At 36.4% G+C, this 18079-nt stretch overlaps 1 protein-coding gene across 1 annotated transcript in view; it reads left to right on the top strand.

The window, feature by feature from the left end:
* The window catches only part of HACD2 (3-hydroxyacyl-CoA dehydratase 2), an 88283-nt gene that overhangs the window by 42562 nt on the left and 27642 nt on the right, over positions 1–18079 (top strand). The window contains exon 4 of the mRNA XM_006772899.2: positions 13077–13165. Within this exon, the coding sequence (XP_006772962.1) occupies positions 13077–13165 (89 nt within the window). The remainder of the gene's footprint in view (positions 1–13076; positions 13166–18079) is intronic.

The following is an 18079-nucleotide window of genomic DNA, read 5'->3' as shown; positions in this document are numbered from 1 at the left end:
AGTGAGAATCAGCTGTGTCTGCAGTGGGAGAACTTCTGTGCTGAAGGCACCATTCTGGGGCAAGACTTGCTTCAGTGGGGCTTTGGTGCTCACTGAGTCTGCCCCCTAAATGTGTCCTTTATGGTTCCATGGAGCTGCAAACTGGATGGTCCCACTCTGACCTCTGGGTACACTGGCTCCTGGATCTCTAGGGAGGTGCTAATCTAGCCTTTGCCTGAGGCTAGCCAGCAAAAGCCTCCCTGCAGGGCTTGGGCAGGGCGCGTCCCACAGGATCAACAGGACGGGGTTAGCAGTTTTGGCTGCTCTCAGAGGCTCCTCTTCTCATTGTCTCGGCAATTGCTGCAAGCCCCTCAGAGAAAGCTGCCCTCGAGTTTTGACCGATGCCAGACAGTCCGGCTTCTCCCTTATGAGTCTGGGTCCCCAGAGACTCGCCTGGAACTGGAGCTCAGAGCCTGAGACTTCCTCCCGATTGAAAATGACAACCGCGCCCTCAGCCACCAGCCCGCTTCGTGTGCGCCTCTGTACCTTAGTATTTTACTTACGCACTGCGCCGCCTCTGAGTCTTGGTATGCTTTTCTCTTTCCTTCTAGTTGTAGAATTTCCACTCAGCCGGCCTTCCTGTGGTTCTGGATGATGCCCATTCCGTCTTTTAGTTGTATTTTTGAAGTGGTTGTTCGAGGCAGCAAACTCTGGTGTTTACCTATGCCGCCATCTTGGTTTCCTAGATATACATTTCTATGCATACAAAGTACTTGTATTTTAGGATAATGTATTTTAGGATTTCGGTAATAGATTTTGGAATTATTTGTGAACATAATTCAGTGTGAATACGTATATGAACTGAGATATTGCTTGACATAAAAATTTGGGAAATTTTGGATAAATAACTATTTCAGCCTTCAAAAGGTAAATAAAGGTTACTTTTTAATGGTCATTATTCATAGCTGAAAAATTTTAAAGTGTTTCTGGAAAAGTTTGGCATTAATAAATTCTTACTGATTTGGATTTATCTTGTAATAAGAAAAAAGCTTTTCCTCTGAGCCTAGGATTTCCTTATTCCCCTTTAGGCCATTTATTTATTTTGGGGGCTCACAATTGAAATATCAGAATAATAGCAGATGATTGATATGAAAATAGAAATTTTTTTACAATGACCATTTAAAATTCTGTGTAGGTTTGGGTCTTTTTGTACCTGAGCATTCACTTGCCTATCATTTTTAAGCTACAGATATATTCCACCTCTCTAGTTAAATTTAGCTGAGGAATTGTTAGGTACAGGTTATAATTGCTCTTTCTCTTTTCTTCACTTTCCCAGCCTCTGCAATACTTTGACAAGCTTCACTCCTTCTGCAAGCAGTGTTTTCAGTGTGTGTCTTTTATCGCTGTCAACAGGCTCTTTCCATGTTCTGCTGGCCTCCTACTCATTGAATGCCACCACTGCCTCTACCCCCGCATTAGTGCAGGGATGGGAAAATAGAGCTGGGCAGTCATTGCATTTTTAACACCTATTATATGAACAGCCCTCGATAGACCTTTCTTTTATCCTTCTTGGATCTCTTACCTACAGTAAGAGTCAAGTTGCCCTCAAATGGTTCTTGGTGCCTTGATTACTGGCTCAAGGATTAAGTAGGTAGGCATTTCTACAAGTTTGGGTAACAGAAAAAGTGAAAAATACTGTTTTTCATTTAAATGCCACTTTAACATTATTTATTGGACAAATAACATTATCAATATAACAACGGAATTCATTTAATGAAAAGGAAAAATGCCCTTAAATTTTGCAATTCTAGTCAACAGATTTGTTTTTCTGTGTTTCTTTTCAGGCCTGCATATACAGTTTTTACTTTGCATATACAGTCTTTACTTTGTTATAATCAGAGTGGCTACTGGGAATTGAACCGTGACCTCCAGGTTCATGGGTCGACACTCAACCACTGAGCTACTCTTGCTGTGCAGGGTCTTGATTTTTTTAAAGACAAAAATAATTGTGTTCTTAGGTACTTTGAATGTTAACCTTTGACATTGGTTTTATATATTTTAATTCTGTTCTAGTTATATATTGACCAATAATTAACCTTCTTTGAGAGTTACCACCAGATTTTAATCATAAATATTAATCTGTTTTATTCAGCTATCTATGTAACCTTGGCAAGTCACTTTATCTCTCCGGGCCTCACTTTCCTCATCTATCAGGTACTGGGTTGAACTTGAACTATTAGATCCTTTCTAGCTCTGAGAGCTAAGATTTTCTTAGCTAAAGATCATCATATTTAAGTAACCCTTGTGGTTCCTTGCTATTTTAGATTAGAATCTTTCTCATGGAAACCTTTAACAACCTTCTAGTAAAGTTAAACTTCATCTTCTTCAGTTTTCCTTACCTATCCACATGGTTTGGTAGAGCTTTGAGAAAGAATATGGTTTGGTAAAAGTATACTTTTTGGTTTGCTTAAGTGAAATTCTGTGATGTTTTTTTTTTTCAAGTCATAAGGGAATGACTATTCTCTCAACCTTGTCATTACATCTTGTATTATTTCAAGTGACCATTGGACTGGGTTCAGCCTTCTGAAAAAGCTTTACGTATAAGAATGTTCAGAAGCATATTGAGACAAAATTTAATAAAGTTTTAAAGTAGAAATACTAGTACAATGTTTTTGGTGTTTTTTGTTCAATATTCAGGGTACTTAGGGATTGTTAACGTAAGTTAGCAAAATGTGGCCATAAATATGAGCTCAACTATCAGTTTTATTTGGCCCGCTGTTTTACTAAATTCTTTTCTTTTTTTTCTTTTTAAGAAAAACTTACGATGTAGTCTTGCTGGTGAAATATATATTGAACCATCATTTCAAGGCTGCTATAAGCAGTCTGGTCTAATGCCTGGAGTTCTATGAACAATAAAAATAATTGGTTGGCAAATTAGCTATTGGAATGCTAACTACAATATGCAGGTTTGAGTGAGTTTCCATGACTTATAATTGACTCATGTGTCATCTTTAGAGAATAGTTTCTAATAGTTTTTTTTCCCAAAATGTGACAACTGCCCTAACTGGTTTGGCTCAGTGGATAGAGCATCGGCCTGCAGACTCAAGGCTCCCAGGTTCGATTCCTGTCAAGGGCATGTACCTTGGTTGCGGGCACATCCCCAATAGGGGGTGTGCGGGAGGCAGCTGATTGATGTTTCTCTCTATCGATGTTTCTGGCTCTCTACTCCTCTCCCTTCCTCTCTGTAAAAAATCAATAAAATATATTTAAAAAAAAAACAAAAACAAAATGTGACAACCTTTTATGTTATCTTCAGAAAGGTTGGAAATACATATTTCTCTCATGCCTGTATTTTGCTCTCATTCAGAGATTAGACTTTCAGTAACTTTATTCTTAAAGAGTGGAGGCCCCAAAAGTAAACAAATTAAAAGCCTCTGAATATTTGATAAAACCCGCAAAAAACTCATTTCATTCAGAGGCCTATGGGCCTCCATTGAAATCAATTTATTGTTACCTTTTACATGTAAGAACTTTAATTAAGTGGAAGAAGGGCAAGCTGACAGCTGGCCATCTGAAACAGAGAGGAAACAGTAAAACAACTATAATAATAAAAACCCCAAAAAACTGTATTAAGGACATCCAGTAAACTAGAAACTACTACTATAGTCAGAGTCACTTAATATATAGAGCACCTGGTTCTATTTCTTTCATGTATACTGAGTTATACAACTGAATTGTTTTCTCTCCGTATATTGGTTGTAAAGGAGCTCAGAGCCAAGTTTGTCATCTGCCTCAAACAAGTACACAGGCCTTCTCTCATCTATTTAGGTATTAATTTCTTCCATGGCTTTAAGATATTTTTCTACCTGTATTTTCCCTATGCCCAACTTCCTGTTTTATATTTTTAATATGTATCTTACTGTGTTTTCAGCTTTTCTCAAGTTTTCCTAATGTCTAAGAGGAGTATAGTTCCACACCCAGGGGTTTGAGAGTAAAAGCGAGATAGCCTGCCATAAATTTGAAGTCTCCCCCTTTTTTTGTTTAAGTGTAAAAATGGATTTCTCCAAAATAATTTTTTTCAGGGAAAAATCAGTGAACATGCCATATATATATCCATCCTTTGGCTTTATCTCCTAAAGTATCCATTTCAATTTAGTAAACAGTAAGCATGATTGCACTTAGTAACACTATCTTTTTAGCACAAAGAAAATGCAATGACCTCTTACAATTTAGTGCATCTTTTAGAAATGCCAACCTCGAATAAATGCAGAGCTTATCAGATAAATGCCATAATTTTGCTATTGCTCTCAGTATAGGACACACATTTCTCTTATCAGAATGCAGTAAAGTAAGTGTGGTTATGTAAAATGTATTAAAAATTATTTTCTTGGTGGGGGAGGTGTCAGGTGCTGGCAACCCCAAGAGGTATGGCCAGTTTCCTGTGTTTGGAAAAAAAGAGAAGAGAATTGCACTCTGTCCATCCTTTAAAAACAAAAACAAAAAACAGTAATCTTTTCTCTTGAATCCCATCCATGGTCCCACCCTTCTCTTCATTTTGGCCAGAAATACTTTCTGCTTCTCTACGTTTAAGCTTGTACTCTATGAGAAAATATTTAAGAAAGTTTCTGTTTAAAATTAGAATTAGTTTAGTTTTAGAATTTTATTTTCGCTAATGCCAAATAGTTAATGTCTTCTTAAGAATAATGATTTTATTAATTTTGAAGTTATAATTCATGCTTTTATAAGGAGTTTAAGCAGCATGGAAGAGTAAACAGTAACGTTTTAAAATGGCTCCAAATTCTACCAGTAGAACTAATTTTCATTAGTGTTAGATAAATATCTTTCCAGAGAGCATTCACTTCACATATATATTAATATAAGGAAGAAAAAGTAGATAGATAGAAGAATCAAGATCTATTGCTCATATTATACATGCTATTTTTCATTAAAATCATTGAGTTAATAAAAAATAAGCAAGTTATAAACCTTTTTTTTAACCATGAGATACATATTGTATACTAAAACGTCCCTGAAATTTAACGAAATGATTATGAAAAATTTAGGTTAGAATTACGTTTAGCTATATTTTAGTTTTAGGCAGTATCTCTTAATTCTATTAAGGAAATTTGTATTGTCACTTCTTCTTATATCTCTTCCTCAACTCCTTTTTTTTAAATTCCCCCAACCTGAGCACATGTTTATTGATTTTTTAGAGAGAGAAGGGGAGAGAGAAACATTAATATAGAGAGAAACATACATGCCCTCTCATACATTCCCCGACGGGATCAAACCCTCAAACTAGGTATATGCTCCAAGGGGAAATAAAACCTGCAACCTTTTTGATGTACGGGACAATGCTCCAAACAACTGAGCCACACCACCCAGAGCCCTGACTCCCATTTTAAAAAACATACTATTATTGTGGCTTATAAGCACTTTCACTATGTTCTATAACCATAATTACTGTACTTGTTGGTAATTGTTAAGTTTTATCAATATATTTGAATGGATTCATTGCCTACTATGGGCCCTTTTATCATGACTTCTCCATTCCTGAATTCTTTATTTTGACTTATCTCTTGTTTCACTAAATTTTTGACAGTATGTGTCTCTCAAGAAGGTCAGCCACATTGGCATTATGTGGCAAACCCTTTCATTATTTAGTGATGTTTACCTTTTGCCATTACATTAGAATGCTGTCTTGGCTGGGTATAATATTCTTGAACATACTTTCTTTCCCTTCGACCTTTGTAGTGTTGCTTCATTGTCTTCTGACATTGGATGTTGCTGTGGAGAAATCTGAAGCCAGGCTGATTTTCTTACCACTTTGTAGGTAACTTGCTTTTTTTGTCTGGATCCATGAAATATTTTTGTAACCAAGAAATTTCTCGGTTTTACACATTCACTATCACTTATCATTTTCTGGAACACGGTGTATTTTTTCAGTGCAAATTGAGTTTTTTTCATTTCTTGGATTATATCCTTGAATACATTTACTTTTCCATGTATTAGGTTCTCTACTTTAGGGATAACAATTATCACTGTGTTGGACTGTCTTTGTTTTCCATAATTACTATGTTCTTTCCAGTTGCTTTAATATTTGACTCCACCCCCATATATATATTGTTTTTACTTTCCCCTAGGTGCAATGCATGCTTTATTTTTTTTTCTTGCATTATGTTTGTATGGTTGCCATTCCTTTTCATCTTCCTAAAGTGTAAGCTGGACACTTCCTAAAGTGTCCAGTCATATTATTTGCTCTGATATAAATGTTACTGGATTCTCCCTTACTGCATTTTCACAGTGTTTAAGATTTAATTGTTTTCCTCTGTGAGCTAGAGTTTAAAGATTGGAGTTTTCCTTTTTATATATTCTATACACTGAGGTTAGGGCTTGGAAGAATGCATAGATTTTAAAACCTAAAGCTTCAGTAATTAAAACAATGTATATATGTATTGATATATAAAAAGATCTACAGGATATTTTTTAGGGAAGAAAAGCAAGTAATAGAACAGTGTGTATAAAATGTTGCTATTATGTAAAAATTGGGGAAAATGTGAATAAATATACCTTTATACATTCACTTACATATTTGCTGTTATATAGCTAAAATATAAACTTTGAGTGAAAGAAGGAATTAATAATTGCTTATATGTGGGAAAGGCCCCTGAGTGGTAGTAAGATGGGTTTGGGAGGGAGACTTTCTCTGAATATCTTTTCATACTTTAAAAATTTTGAACAATGTGAATGAATTATTTAAAAATGTGAGCTCTTCCTTCTCTTCTGAGATTTAATTCCTCCATCCTGGATTCCTCAACCCTATAGAAAGTATTCCTGTAGGGAGCTTTGTACCAGTCCTGCAACTCAGTGTGGGGCCTGAAAAACTTGGCGTTGATGAGGTGCCACCTGCTCAGTCACTTTTCCTACATCCCCATCACTTTCCAGGCATGTTTGTCTCACTTCAGTCAGAAATTAATATTTCTCTCCAAATGTGGTCCTACTAGTGAAAATTCTCAGAATTTTATTGATTCACTTTTTAGGGTTACGGGGAGAGTAAGAAGTGTCCAATCTTTCCTTTCGTGATTAGCATATTTAAGAATATATGGCATAAAGTTGTACCCTATTTCTTTTCGGTTGCTGCTGGTGATTTTTGTTGTTATTTAATTTTGTTACTTTTATTTTAGTAGATCTGGCATTTGGATAGGCAGATTCTGATTTCACTTGCCATCATTTAATTTAATTTCTGGCACCAACTTTGTGTCTTCTGCCTGGTTTTGGTTTGGTCCTCATTGCCCATGTATTGCTTGATGGTTGGAGCTCCTTCGCTGGTTGTGGACACTTACTACTCTTGCTCCCAACCTTGTTGCCTTTCCTATACCTAACTTTCAACCTGGTCTTTGTCATATATAGCCATTCTCCCAGCCCTACTCTCCTGGCCCATCTAAGGGCTGCATTGGGTAGGGAGGATTTTCAGTGCTGCCCAGCTTTGTTGGGCTCAGCTGCTTGGGGAATCCGGACCACCCTGGTTCTGGGGAAATAAGAAATCAATTGCCAGATCCACTTTATACAGCTTTTGCTACACACACACACACACACATGTGCGCGCACACATACCCACATGCCTGTATTTCTTTTATCTGTTAATGTTTTACTTCAAAAGTTCACTGCACTTTCAACATAAATTCCCATAATTATTTCTCAAGTTATAATCTTGCATTGTCAAAGATTTGCACTGTTGACAGAGATAGCTTTCTGAAACCAATAGGTAATCAAGCCATTTCCTACTTACAAATGTTTAGAAGCCTTGCACCATCTTGAGGGAAAAGTCCTAAAAATAAGAGCCATCCCAAAGCAAATGAGTTGTAACCTAAGAGTACAAGTTCCTGAGGGCAGAGACACTGTCTCCTTCACAGTTGTATCGCCAAAATGAAGAACAATATCTGGTATGGCTTGAAGTAGGTACTCCAAAAATATTTTTTGAATTAAATATTTTTTAATTAAATTAATGAATAATAGAGGCCTACTAGTAAATTTTTTGAATGAATTTTCATCTTGCTGATAAATTGTAGAATCTCCTTTTCATTGTCTGTAAACCAGTGGTTGGTCCGTGAGGTCCAAAGGTTGGTGACCGCTGGTTTAAGGAAACCTTTGGAGCAGCGATCACCAACCAATCAATTTAAGTAATTAGCAGCAACAAAAAACCTGCAACCTGCCCTGGCTGGTTTGGCTCACTGAATAGAGCGTCGGCCTGCGGACTGAAGGGTCCCAGGTTCGATTCAGTGCACATCCCAGTGGGGGGTGTGCAGGAGGCAGCTGATCAATGCTTCTCTCTCATCGATATTTCTAACTATCGCTCTCGATTCCTCTCTGTAAAAAATCAATAAAATATATTTTAAAAAAACAACACCTGCAACCTAGTTATGTGACCTGACTAGGAATTGTACCTGCAACCTCTTGGTATATGGGAGGACACTCCAACCAACTAAGCCAACCCAGCTAGGGCAAGAATGTGTTTTAAGATGAAAAATTTCTTAAAATTTAATTGAGAAAAACAAAATACAGAGAGTATAAATGATATGTTAAACTGCATTTAAATATATACGTAAGGATTAATATTAAAATATTCATGCTATCCAAAGCAATCTACATAGTCAATGCAATCCCCATCAAAATACCAATGGGATTCTTCTCAGAACTAGAACAAAAATCCTAAAACTTATATGGAACCACAAAGGACCCTGAATAGCTATAGCAATCTTGAGAAAGAACAAAGTTGAATGTATCTGCTTCCTGATTTCAAGCTATATTACAAACCTATGATTAAAACAATATGGTACTGGCACAGATACATAGATTAACAGAACAAAATAGAGAGCCACGAAAATCAACTCTCACTTATATGGTCAATTAATTTATGACAAAGGAAGCAATAATACACAATGGAGAAATGATAGTCACTTCAATAAGTGGTATTGGGAAAACTGGACAAATACATGCCAAAAAAAATTAAAACTGAGCAACTCATACCATATACAAAAAATAGACTCAAAATGGTTTAAAGACTTAAATGTAAGACCTAAAACCATAAAATTCATTGAAGAAAATATAGGTAGTAAACTTTTTTTACCTCAGTCTTTTAAAATATATTTTTATTTATTTCAGAGAGGGAAGGAGAGATAGAAACATCAGTGATGACAGAGAATTGTTGATGAAGCTCTAAAGCCAGGCATGTGCCCTCACCAGGAATTGAACCATGATTTCCTGGTTCATAGGTTGATACTCAGCCACTGATTGAGTCTTAGTAGTATCACCTCAGTCTTAGTAGTATCTTTTTGGATATGTCTTCTCTGGCAAATAAAACAAGAGCAAAAATAAACAATTGGACTGCATTAAACTAAAAAGCTTCTGCACAGTGAAGGAAACCATTAACACAACAAAAAGACAAGTTACTGAATGGGAGATAGTCACAAATGATATATTTCACAACGGGTTAATATTCAAACTATACAAGGAATTCATACAACTCAACATCAAAAAACATTTACCAGTAAAAATGAGGAGAGGACATGAATTGTCATTTCTCCAAGGAAGACATGCAAATGGCCAACCGGCACGTGAAAAGATGCTCAGCATCACTAATCATCAGGGAGATGCAAATCAAAACCACAATGAAATATCATTTCATACCTGTCAGATGGTTGTTATAAAAAGTCAACCAATAACAAGTGTTGTCTAGAATGTAGAGAAAAGAGAACCCTATAGCACTGTTGGTGGGATTGTGAATTGGTGCAGGCACTATGGAAAACAGTATAGAGATTCCTTTAAAATTTAAAAATAAAACTACCATTTGACCTGGCAGTTCCACTTCTGGCTATTTATTTAAACACATACACACACACACACACACACACGCACACACACACTCACACACTCACATACACCATTAACTGAGAAAGATACAGAGAGGGACAAAAGTAGGTTTATAGTTGTTTGTATGGGAAATAATGCAATAATAAATAATACAAGAATAAACTGTATTTTGCATACTCAAAACTATATATTTACTTTTTCCAACTTTGTATATGTATTCCTATGTTTGTTGCAGCATTTTTTACAATAGCCAAGATATGGAAGCAATGTTGGTGTCCCATCAATAGATGAATGGATAAAGAAGGTGTGGTACTCATCAGTAAAAATGAAATCTTGCCATTTGCCTTTTTGTTTTGCTGTGCAGAAGCTAAAGGGTCTCTAAAATCCCAAACATTCAGTTAGTACAAAGGCTTTACCTCTATTGTTAAGAAACCCTATGTCCATTGGCAGTCAGTCCCTTTCCCTCCTAACCTCCCAGACCCGGTAATCTACTTTCAATCCCTATAGTTTGCTTATTCTGGACTTTCATATAAATTGAATCATGCAACATATGGTCTTCTATCACCGGCTTCTTTCAGCATAATGTTTTCAAGGTTCATCGATAGAGTAGTATATGTCAGTACTTCATTTCTTTTACTTATTTATTACTTTTTACTTATTTTATTTCTAATGTTTTATTGTATAGATATACCACATTTAATGTATTCATTCATCTGTTGGACATTTTGATTGCTTCCACTTTTGTGTGACTTATGTTTTCATTTCTCTTGGGTATATATCTAGGAGTAGAATTGCTGGGTCATGTGGTAATTCTGTATTTAACACTTTGAGCCACTGCCAGACTGTTTTCCAAACTGGCTGTACCCTTTTATAACCTCATCAGCAGTGTATGAGGGTTCCAATATCAAAATATCCTCATTAATATTTACATATGGTGTAAGGAAGTGTTCGAACTCCATTCTTTTGCATGTTATTATCTGTCTTTTTTATCATAGCCATCCTAGTGGATGTGAAGGATAGGTCATTATGGTTTTCATTTGCATTTCCCTGATGACTAATGGCCATGTGCATTCTTTGGAGAAATCTCTATTCAAATCTTTGCCTACATTTTAAATTAGGTAATTTGTCTTTTTATTGTTAACTTGTAAGAATTCTTTATATATTGTGGATATAAGTCTTCCCTTTGCAGATATTTTCTCCTGTCTGTAGGTTGTCTCTTCACTTTGATGATGTCCTTTAAAGCACTTGAGTTTAATTTTGATGCAGTCTAATTTATTTATATTTTCTGTGCCTTTTATGTCTTTCATACCTGATAAACTATTGCTTAATCCAAGGGCACAAAGATTTACATCTGTCTTTTTTCCCAACAGTTTTATAGTTTTAACTCTTCTATTTAGAACGTCAATCGATTTTGAGTTAATTTTTATATATGGTGTAAGGAAGTGATCTAACTTCATTCTTTTGCATGGGGCTATCCAGTTATCCCAGCACCATTTGTTGGGGGGAAAAAAACAACTTTTTTCCCATTGAATTGTCTTAGCCCTCATGTATGTCCATACATTAATGTTTTTCTTTCATTCATTTTACAAAGATTTATTAAGCATTTTTATTTGCTAAGCATTGCTTGACTTGTCCATGTTACTTGTTTTGCTTTGGGGAACCAGACCATCCCTCTTGGAGCCCAAATCCTCTTTTTTAAAAATATATTTTTCTATGATTGATTTGACTTTAAGGAGAGAGAGAGAGAGAGAAACATCATTTTGTTGTTCCATTTATTTCTGCATTCATTGGTTGCTTCTTTATGTGCCCTGATTGGTGATCAAACCTGCAACCTTGGCTTATTGGGACAATGCTCTAAACAACTGAGCAGAACAATGCAAATCCTCTTTCAGAAACTCATTCTAACAGTTTACAGCATCTCTTTTTCTTAATGAGATATAAAGTGATTTCCTTTCATAGCCAAACCTACAGAGAGGCAGTTAGTTATATTTCTATCTGATTTGTTCATGGTCTTCTGGCAAATTGTAGTTTGTCCAACTATATAAATGTCCAGAACTCTGAGTGCATTTTAGAGGGTTTGGATATTGGTCTGGGATAGCCCAGTAAATGTGTTGAAGATGAGATTAGTTTTAAAGTGGAAGAAGGATCTGGGACTATGGTGAGAGGTTCCTGGCAGGTGTGGAGTGGCCCACATGCAACTCAATAGATCTAAGAAGTTGGTAAGTCTAGTTACTGCAACAGTAAAGCCAGAGAAATGTTGGGTGGCTGCTGGATTGTATACCCATAATTCTGCTTTTAGATTTTATTTTAGTAGCAAACCCTTGCCAGTGTAAAGTTACAAGAGAAAATGATGTTTGTAGATATGGCTTATTGCTGGGTTTAAGATGATCTAAAGGAGGCAAAAATTTTATACAGTGGTGGTAGCTGGTCTCTAGATAGAGATTGTGGTTATAGAAATTGAAGGGAGAGGCCAAAGAAATGCAAACTTAGCAGAACTTGAGGAGTACATAAAATAATTAAGTCTGATTCCAGTGTTTTAACTTGAGGACATTGGGAGGATAATTGTACCCATGCTTACTGTAATAAACAAGGTGAGAAGAAATGGTTTGTAAGGATAATAAACTTTGATTTTGCTATGCTTGTTGGCAAAATCTTCAAGTGAATTATAAAAGATACCAACACAACCATTAGATAGTATAACAAGTCTGATATTTAGGAGCTTCCAACATTCATTAGATACAAATACATATTGGAGTATATTTACCACTAAAATTCATATTCACTGTAGGAATAGGGTTATTAGTGGGACATATACCCCAAATATGCAGGTTGATTTTCCTTCTATGGGTACCTATTCATTTTTGAAACCCATATTATAAATGAACTTTCAGTGTCTAATTTTAAAGGTTAAACAATGGTTTTATTTTGTCTACCTATATGGTAAGTGTCAAAAATATTTCACTTGGTTAGGCATAAGAAGAATACCTAGATTCCATGGTTTGCTATTATAATTAAGCCTATTGTTGTTTTCAGGGAGGAAAAAGTTTTTAATATTTACTACATTGAAAAACAGTCTATATAGCAATAAAGATGTTTCAGTTTGAAGTTGTTTTTGTGTCCAAACATTAAAATTATAATGTTTTAGAGAATTTATTTAGAAAATTTACTTCATGTTGAAACTTAGTAAATAAACTTTATTTATTTATCCATCCTAAAATTTCTTTCAGGAATTGTTCCATCTTCTGTTGTCCTGACTTCTTTCCAAGTAATGTCAAGAGTTTTTCTAATATGGGCAGTAACACACAGTGTCAAAGAGGTAAGTGTTCACATAGACTGAAATAAAATAACATCGGCACTAACAAATGCTAGTCAATTTTTCTTTCTCACATATATGTTATATCTAAAGATGGAGTCCTATTTCACATCAGTGTAGCCCAGATAAAATTCATATTCACTGTAGGAATAGGGTTATTAGTGATAAATGTACCCCCAAAATGCAGTGTTGTTAAAAAGAAGACTGATTAAATGATAAAGTCCTGCAATCTTTGAACCTATGGAGATTTGGAGGTGTACATGTAGTCTGCAAAACGGTTATATTGTTCTGGTATCTTGCTTGTATCCAGCACACTAAAATCTAGACAACTGCATCCTTACAGCAGGGCTATTGTGGGAGTAGAGGATATTAATTCATTCCCAGAACAGTCCAATCTTTTTTTTAAATATTGTTTTTATTTTTCAGTTAGTATTATATTAATTTCAGGTGCACCCTGGTAAATCAAGTACCCATCTGATACCATACATGGTTATTACAATATTATTGACTATTTCATATGCTGTACTTTATTTTACATCTCTGACTGTTCTGTAACTACCAGTTTGTACTTTATCCCTTCATCTTCTTCACCCATCCCTCCAAACCCTCCCCTCTGGCAGCCTTCAAAATGTTCTCTGTACAGAACAGTCTGATCTTTATAGGACCAGGAGAAACAAACTTGTTTCCACCCAGGCTACCAGGATTAATGGAATTCACAAATGTGCTGAGTCTATGCTCTTTGCTGGGGAGATGAGTGCTCTTTGCTGGGGGCTTGGGTTAGAGATACCCAGGCAGACCCAGGCCCAGGGATAGTCCTTGCAAGAACTGGGGGAAGAAAACCATCATTACCATAAGTGTGAACTCACAACTAAGCTTTCATTTTCTAGTATTGAGGAAGGAGGTTGTTTTCCTGTATGTTTTTTGCTTTTTAAAAGTCATTTCTTTCTTGGTAATGTCACCTTGAGGTAAAGTACCTGTAGCTACTATGAGGATTCATGTTTTATTTTTTCAGTCCCAAAAACCTATCACCAATATTATTGGATTCTTTGGGGCTCATGAAATGCACTCTTATCCATTAGCATTATTCCAATGTTTTCTTTGCCCTCTATTCTTCCGAAATTTCTGCCAAAACATTTTGTTTGGGGGGATTTATTTTGACAGTTTCATTTGTATTTCAACTGAATTTTAAAAACTTTTTATTGGCATATGGTATAGATAAATAACAGAAAAATGCACATAGCTAATGAGTTTTTAACCAGAGTTGATGAAGCTATTATTATTTTTGTAAAATTCATATGGAATTTGTAGATGCCAAGCTTTTATTTTTAAGTCCTCTCATTCTTTGAAGATGTCTAAACTTTCTATGCAGGGAGAATGTATTTTTTTTTTTTTTTAGAAGTACAACAGTTTATTTCTATATTACTCAGTTCTTTTTTTTTTCTTTTTAATCTTTATTGTTGAAAGTATTACATAGGTCCTCCTTTTCCCCCCATTATCCTCTTCCAGCCCTCTCCTATCCTCCCCCCACCAGGCCCTCACCACCCCATTGTCTGTGTCCGCGGGTTATGCATATATGGATATAAGTTCATTTATTGATCTCTCCCCACCCATCCTCCCCTGCCTTTCCTCCGAGGTTCAACAGTCTGTTCATGCTTCTTAGATTCTGAGTCTGTTTTTGATCATCAGTTTATTTGGTTCATTAGATTCCACATATGAGTGAAATCTTTTGATACTTATCTTTCTCTGACTGGCTTATTTCGCTCAGTATAATACTCGCCATGTCATCCATGCTGTTGCAAATGATAAGAGTTCATTCTTTTTTATTGCTGTGTAGTATTCCATTGTGTAGATGGTACCACCGTTTTTTTAATCCACTCATCTGCTGCTAAGCTATTGTAAATTGTGCTGCTATGAACACAGGGGTGCATATATTCTTTCTAATGAGTGTTTCTTCTTTTTGAATGGTCACATATCTTAAAAAAAAGAAAGGTTAAAAAAAAATAGGCAAATAAATCCGAATGTAGCATATTGCCCTTTGTTCTCACTTTTGTTTATGGAGTAAGGGAAAGTTACTTGTTCCATGTAACCTCTTCACTCATTATAAACTCTTTTATAAATCATCAATTTTAACCTATATTTCTTGCTCTCTTACTTTCGTGTGTACACTATTTCTTTTTTCATTTTAAAAACAATTCATAGTTTTAACTTCCCAATAGTCTCAAGTGACCTATTTCTTTCTAATAGTAACTCATTTACATTCTTAAATAGGTAATTATGTACTTTGAATAATTGCTATTGAAAGGTATGTGAAGACAGAGTACTGTCAACTATGGAGTGTTTAATCGGTTTGCCAGTACAGTCAAATATTAATTGTGCAGGTGCTAATGCTCCAGCTGGTGGATTATTCATGGCCTCTGCTTCTCCTCTCAGGGACCACTTCTCTGCTTCTTGGTCCTTCTGGCAAACAGGCTAGCAAGTAAATAAATGCTTACAAATCAAGTCAGGCAAGTTAGCCATGTTACTATTAGCAGCATTTGCCAGGATTTCCTAGGCAGACCATTAAGACTGCTTGATTGAAAAAGCTATTAAGTATCTTAGGATTACAGGTACATGGAGCTGGCCATTGTCCTCAGTAACTGTGCTGCCTAACAGATGGATAACCTTGACATTTAGCAGATGGTGTCATATTTGAGCTGTTCAGTAGTTTAAGTTATATATTTGTTACATTTGCATATTAAAAATTATTTCTCTGTAACCAAATTTAACCAATTTCTACTATTATTAACATTGTTTTTTTAAGACTGTAGTACAGTAAATTTTATTGTCTTTCTGCCACCTCTGGTGACACTTTTACATATGCCCTACTGATCAGCTGACTTCATTCTTAGGTAAGTGGAATACACAGTTTCTGCTATTCCAGGATCAGTTTCTCCTCATTTTCCTTTTCTTTGAACAGAACTCATTCATCATTTTTTTTTTTAAATCTTCACTCCAGGGTATTTTTCCATTGATTTTTAGAGAGAGTGGAAGGGAGAGGGAATCAGAGAGAATGGAAGAGAGAGGGAAAGACAGAGAGAAGCATCAATGTGAGAGAAACACATCGATTGGTTGCCTCCTGCACAAGCCCCAACCAGGGCCCCAGTTGGGGAGGAACCTGCAACCAAGATACATGCCTCTGAGCGGAATTGAATCTGGGACCCTTTGGTCCCCAGACCGCGGTGGCTCTATCCACTGAGCCAAGCTGGCTAGGGCTTTAAAAAATATATATATATATGTTTGTTTCAGAGAGGAAGGAAGAGGGGAAAGATAGATAGAAACATCAGTGATGAGAGAGAATCATTGATCGGCTGCCTCCTGCACCCCCTATTGGGGGTCGAGCCCACAACCTGGGCATGTGCCCTTGACTAGAATCGAACCTGGGACCCTTCCGTCTGCAGGCCGATGCTCTACCCACTGAGCCAAACCATCCTGGGCCATCATTTTTTTTATAGCACCCTACCCCAAGTCATTGATAGTAACTTGAAAAGCCTGTTTCTGTGGTATTTCAGAGGCCATCATCTGTAGCCTTTCCTCAGCCCCTTCTCTTAGCCAAATGCTATTTTCCTGCCTTAGAATTTTATATTAGCTATAATTCATTGTGTTCTATACAACATTACAGATGACTTCCCTACCAAATTTCATTATTTTGTTTCCTGAAACATCTTGAAATATCTTTATTTTCCTTATATTCAGCTATGTTTACTTTAATGGTGGGAACCACATAACTAATGCATCAGGAAATCAATTCATAAATAGCTGCTTAGTAAAATATCTCACTTTCTCATAGTAATGTTCAGATTCTTTTCATAGTACTCTACTTTCATTTTCTGTTTCTTCTTAGCTCACAGTGCCCTCTGCAGTGGATGAGATCGCTTTGTGTTCACAGCATTCCATGTGAACTTGGACTCTTGTTCCACCCCTTCTGACCAGCTCACATTTTCCATGCTCATTCCCTTGTTTTTCTGTAATTGTACATGATGTGCTAAGGTAGAGCCTATATACCTTTGAGAACTCAGAACTTTCTTTTATCATACTTGAGGTATATTTTCTTTTAATAGGTCCTCCTGACTTGTCATTTTAATTCTCTCCCCCATGGTAATGCTAGTCCCATAAATGTCACCATGTACATTGTAGAACTAAAAGGTGATGATTTTCTTCTGTGACATGTTAGGACCCACCCATCAGCTAGTGTGACACCTTGATTGGCAGGATATTAAAAGGAAAAATGTGGTCTCTATGTTCAAAACCTTTTCCTTGACCTAACGTAACATAACCTTCCTACTTCTTTCCTTTTGAAGAGAAAAAAGTAAAGCATAAAGCTTCTGACAAAAACAAGCTTCTGGTGCTGTGGGCCTGGGAGATACAGGAGGGAACGAGCAATTGTGGCTAACCTCTTTCCTTTCCACTGTTCCCACCTGTCTCCAAGACCTGAACTGACTCCTCAACCCTTAGCCGAGCTGGCCCTCCTGCTACAGCAGGTCTTCCTGGGCGTTCATTCCTCTCATCTTCTGCTGGAGTCTGTTCTTTCTCTTCAATTGATGTAAAACAAGATTGAGATTTTTTAGCGTGAACTGCAGTAGAAATGCCACCCCTCAAAAACAGACAAGTTCACAGAATACTTGTTCTTCCTTGTCTGAAAGTAGCTAAGCCAAGCCCCAGATCCCTGACACACGTAGACCACTGTCCCTTTCCCTAGCCCAGCCCTCCACATTGTCTCTTGAGTTCTTAGTGTGAGATCAGAAGTCCCCGGTCACCTCCACGGGCAGAGTTGAGAAGGAAGTTGCTAGACTCACTGTGGCTTTAGCTCAAGTGCATCGTACTTTACTAAGGTAATTTACATGAAATAGAACTATATACTGGAATGCTGAGCCTTCTCAC

This window comes from Myotis davidii, unplaced genomic scaffold, assembly GCF_000327345.1.
Source record: "Myotis davidii unplaced genomic scaffold, ASM32734v1 scaffold745, whole genome shotgun sequence".
Taxonomy (NCBI): Eukaryota; Metazoa; Chordata; class Mammalia; order Chiroptera; family Vespertilionidae; genus Myotis; species Myotis davidii.
The sequence above is the reverse complement of the archived record's forward strand: the minus strand, read 5'-3'. Positions and strand labels throughout refer to the sequence as shown.